The sequence below is a fragment of the Leishmania infantum genome, chromosome 36, assembly GCF_000002875.2.
Source record: "Leishmania infantum JPCM5 genome chromosome 36".
Taxonomy (NCBI): Eukaryota; Euglenozoa; class Kinetoplastea; order Trypanosomatida; family Trypanosomatidae; genus Leishmania; species Leishmania infantum.
The window spans coordinates 2,408,633-2,413,632 of record NC_009420.2 but is presented as its reverse complement, the minus strand read 5'-3'; the positions used below and the strand labels follow the sequence as shown (position 1 = coordinate 2,413,632).

The 5,000-nt window shown below is 60.7% G+C and overlaps 1 protein-coding gene across 1 annotated transcript; it reads left to right on the top strand.

The window, feature by feature from the left end:
* Positions 1-759: 759 nt before the first annotated feature.
* Positions 760-2,463, top strand: LINJ_36_6550 (glucose transporter, lmgt2; the record flags this gene model as incomplete). The annotated part of the gene is made up of 1 exon (XM_001469306.1): positions 760-2,463. One exon carries the CDS (start codon positions 760-762, stop codon positions 2,461-2,463), a length of 1,704 nt encoding a protein of 567 aa, XP_001469343.1.
* Between the last annotated feature and the right edge of the window lie 2,537 nt (positions 2,464-5,000).

Sequence of the window (5,000 nt, the reverse complement as noted above, 5' to 3'; positions counted from 1 at the left end):
GGACGCGTGCTCCTCTCTCTACTCGTTTCTCTCGCCGTCCTTTCGGGCGGCCTGCGCAAGCCTCACGGCGCACGCAAGCGAAGGCGAGATGGCCAGCGTGATGCGCCTCCGAGGGACCGCAGAGCGTGGCGCTGACCTCCTCTCAATTTGCACACGTGAGTAGAACCAGTGGAGCGCTTTCGTCGTTTCGTTTCTGTCTTGTTTTCTCTCGCCTTTAGCTGCCGCTGTCACCGTCCCACCTGAATGGGTGCAGGATCGCGGAAAGGCACATCGCCTCTCTTGCTAACTGTTCCTGGACTTCACTGAGTGTTCGAAGTAGCTGTGAATAGCAGAGAGACACCCCTGCTCCTCTTGCGCGAGCTTATGCGGAGCGCTGCGCCGACAAGCCGGCGTGGCACTTTCGACGGACGGGTGCGAGGCGCCGTCTCCGCGTTGCGGTTTAGGACAGCGCAATAGGGATGCTGCGGTGTAGTGCTGTGTGCACCTGTGCATGCCTGTGCGTGTGCTGACTCACTCCGCGCGCGCGCCCTTTCTCTGTCTCCCTCATGTGCCTCTGCTATTCTCTGCCCCCCACCCCTACACGTGCGCAGTAACACCTTCACGGCGCTGCAGCTCTCTCAGCAAGCAACACAAAGCGGCACACCTACTTTTCAAGCTCACCTTCCCCGTTGCTGCCGACACCCCACTGCCGACGCTGTTTCTGCTGACCGCTATCCTTTCTCTCGTGCAACCAGCCCATTGAGGGCACTGCCCGCAGCCATGAGCGACAAGTTGGAGGCGAACAGGCGGCGCTCAAACTCTTTGTCGGAGGAGCCGGCACGCCAGGATGCAAAGAATGTCATGGAGGACGAGGGAGACGCTCCGCCGTTCATGTCGGCGAGCAACGCCAAGGTTATGTTGGTGCAGGCCATTGGTGGCAGCCTCAACGGCTACTCGATCGGCTTTGTCGGCGTGTACTCAACGCTGTTTGGCTACAGCACGAACTGCGCGAACTTCCGCAGCGAGAGAGGCTGCACGACGGCGCCGAACGCCGACTGCCAGTGGTTTCCGAACGCGACTGGCACCGGCTACTGTGGCTGGCCCGAGATCACGTGCCGCAGAACATACACCTACTCGAGTGCTTCGGAAATGCCGGGTGCGATTACCCAGTGCGAGGCAGACCCGCGGTGCAGGTGGTCCTACAGCGCCAAGGAGTGCCAGAACCCGTCGGGCTACTCGTCGTCGGAAAGCGGTATCTTCGCCGGCTCGATGATTGCCGGCTGCTTGATCGGCTCCGTGTTTGCTGGCCCGCTTGCGTCGACGATTGGCGCGAGGCTCTCGTTTCTGCTCGTTGGCCTCGTGGGTGTTGTGTCGTCCGTGATGTGCCATGTGTCGACCTCCGAGAACGAGTTTTGGGTGCTGATTGTCGGCCGCTTCGCGATTGGCCTGTTCCTGGGCGTGATCGGTGTTGCGTGCCCTGTGTACACTGACCAGAACGCGCACCCGAAGTGGAAGCGCACGATTGGTGTGATGTTCCAGGTGTTCACGACACTGGGCATCTTCGTTGCGGCGGCGGTTGGCCTTGCACTTGGCCAGAGCATCTGGTTTGACCGCGACAAGGACCAGATGGTGATGGCGCGCATGCAGGGCCTGTGCGCATTCTCGACCCTGTTCAGCCTGCTGACGATCCTGCTTGGGATTGTGATGAGCGAATCGCGCGCGAAGTTCGGCGGCGACGATGAGGAGGGCGGCATTGAGCTGGACCCGAACGAGTACGGCTACGTCGAAATGATCCCGCGCCTGCTGATGGGCGCCGTGATGGCTGGCACGCTGCAGCTGACTGGCATCAACGCTGTGATGAACTACGCGCCGGCGATCATGGGCAGTCTTGGCCTGGCGCCGCTGGTGGGCAACTTCGTTGTGATGCTGTGGAACTTCGTGACGACGCTTGCGTCGATCCCGCTCTCGTACGTGTTCACGATGCGCCAGCTGTTCCTCTTCGGCTCGCTCTTCACGTCGAGCATGTGCCTGCTCATGTGCGGTATTCCCGTGTACCCTGGTGTCAGCAAGAAGACGGAGGTGAAGAACGGCGTGGCCATCACTGGCATCCTGCTGTTCATTCTCGGCTTCGAGGTGTGCGTGGGCCCGTGCTACTACGTTCTGACGCAGGACATGTTCCCGCTGTCGTTCCGCCCGCGCGGTGCGTCGTTCACGCAGGTGACCCAGTTCATCTTCAACCTGATCATCAACGTGTGCTACCCGATCGCGACCGAACACATCTCTGGCGGCCCTTCAGGCAACCAGGACAAGGGCCAGGCCGTTGCCTTCATCTTCTTCGGTTGCCTGGGCACTATCTGCTTCATCATCCAGGTCTTCTTCCTGCACCCGTGGGACGAGAAGCGCGATGGCAAGAAGAGGGCGGCGGCCCCGGCTGACGGGAAGAAGGAGCTGAGCTCCTCGCTCAGCGGCAACAGGGCTGAGTGAGCAGAATGAGGAGGATGCTGCAGTGGCCTTCCCGCCTTCTCTCTCTCGCCTCAGTCAGGGCCGTGTGCCCGTGACTAGACGTGCGTCGGCGCGCCGCGATGGCTTCGACTCCGCTGGCCTTGACCGCGCTTGCGGGGAGCGCCGTGCCGCGCCAACGCACTTTTTTTTTGTTGGGATTCTCTCTCTCACGATGGTATCTTCAACCTGACTGTGATATCAGTTTCCTGCGCCGACTCTATGGGTGGAAGCGATGAGCCTATATTACCCTCGTGGGCTTAGCTGCATGCGCTCGTCGCCGACGGAGACATCAGGGCTGTTGCTGTTGTTAGGAGTGTTGTTGTTGAGATCTTGTTTCTGTCCGGAAACGTTCGAATGATATCATCAGCTCCAGTGGCGCACACAAGCGCCTTTTGTTTTTTTTCTGTGCTTCAGCAGTGTCGCGGCGATGCTGGGCGTCGTCCTGCACCGAGCGCGTTGCGTGCAGTGGAGTTGCAGTCTGCTGAGCAACTCTCGGCAGCATTAGTTGGCCCGCTTCCTTGACGGAGCTTGGCTGCCACTCTGCGCTCTGCAGGGGATGCACGTCGCCCCACAGGGCTGTGGGCCATGTCTTCGCTCGGGGCTGTCCGCATTGGCGCGCCGCCAGAGAGACGAAAGGCGGCGATGGCGTCTCCGTGGTCATCCAACAGGACATAGGGGTAACTGTAATGCGCTACGGTCGCAAGGGTGAGGTTGCGGCTGCGGCTGTCCGGCGTTGCGGCGGTAACCACACTAGACGGATCCACTTCACGTTCGGATACACACCGAAGAGTGGCCTGTTGACACAGGCGTTTCTCGGTCAGAAAGCAGGCAATGTCGCACACCGGCCTAGCGCTTTTGGCGTGGACGCGAACCAGTCCGGGCTGGCACGATTCTGCAGGAGTGGCTCAGTGAGCAATGCGTGACATGTGCCGACGACAAAGCCACATCGACACGGCACGGCGCAGACGGAGCCACAGAGACGTTACGCTGGCACTTGAATGCCCCATGTGCGATTGGGGCACCGTCACCACGGCGCCGAGTGGCCGCTTACGCGATCGGATTCGCTCCCCACTTTGAAGAGGGATGTGACCCGGTGCCGCCGGCGACGACTGCGGAGCCCAATTGTACCCGCTCCACGCGGCGCACCGGAAACTGCACTGCGCCCCTTTTGCCCAATCGATCCGCAACCACCGTGCATGCCATCGCTACAGCGAGGCGAAGACACGCGAGCTTCGGAGTGCCGCTATGATCCCGACTCCTAAGAGAACCCGTCAGCGCTTCACGGAAGAAGGGCACAGCGTCCATGCAGTCATCAGCATCACCCGCCATACATACACAGCTGCACCATGTTTCTCAAGGAAAAGGTAAGATTCCTAACAAAACTAAGAGCTAAGACCATCAGCAGTGCTGTCCTGTCTGGCAAGTTCGTGTATAAACTCCTCTGGACAACAAAACTGACGCTATTGAAAGCGGCTCTCGAGAAGCTTTCCTGCGCGTCGCAGGAGCATCGCCCTCCCCCCCCCCCCGAGATGCTCATCAAAGAGCCGGGATTGAAGGATTGAGGCAGTCCTGCGACGCCCTTTCCAATCCCCAAAGGCGACCTTTGAACGCAGGCATGCACCCAGGCTATCCATGACCACCACACGCTACATGTGCGAGCAATGCGACAAGGCGACCGCCACCTCAGTACGAGCGAGCAGGCCAGCGTATTACCGATGCACCAACACAAGTCACCGCAGCATTCGGCAGCCCCCTCCCCCCCTGCGTCGTTCGAACTGCCCACGGTGGGGGGGCTCGTGGTGAAAGGGCTCATTTACGAAACGAAGGCTTTTACCTGTGATGTGCTCTCCCATTGTGACGTGCCTCGTTCTCCCTTCGCGTGCGGTCATACGAGTGTTGCGCGTGCGCTCGTCGAACAGTGCCCGACTCGTGTCGTTGGTGTTGCCCCCCCCCCATGTCCTCTCCTCCCGCCCCCCACGCGCGCTCGTTCAGACTCTTTCGTCTTTTGCACGAGCTGGAAGACGGTGCCTGCGCGGCGTTGCCTGCTGCCGGTGCTGGTGGCGCGGAGGATGGGAGGTGCGGTGCGAGTGGTCGGGGGTGGCGCGCGACGAGCGCAAGGGACGGCAGTATCCAAAAGATGAAAAGCGGTACCTTCTCTCTTTCTTTTCATTAGTATCGCGTGCGCAGGGGTGCGGCGCGTGCGGACGGGAACGATGCCTGCTGGAGACGGCCGTCTCGGCTGCGCGCAGACGCCGGTGTGCCCTGACGCGGCGCGAGAAAAGATTGTGAGCGAAGAGGATGGTTAGAGGCTTCGCTGTTTCACTCTATCAAAAGCAAATGGACGCGTGCTCCTCTCTCTACTCGTTTCTCTCGCCGTCCTTTCGGGCGGCCTGCGCAAGCCTCACGGCGCACGCAAGCGAAGGCGAGATGGCCAGCGTGATGCGCCTCCGAGGGACCGCAGAGCGTGGCGCTGACCTCCTCTCAATTTGCACACGTGAGTAGAACCAGTGGAGCGCTTT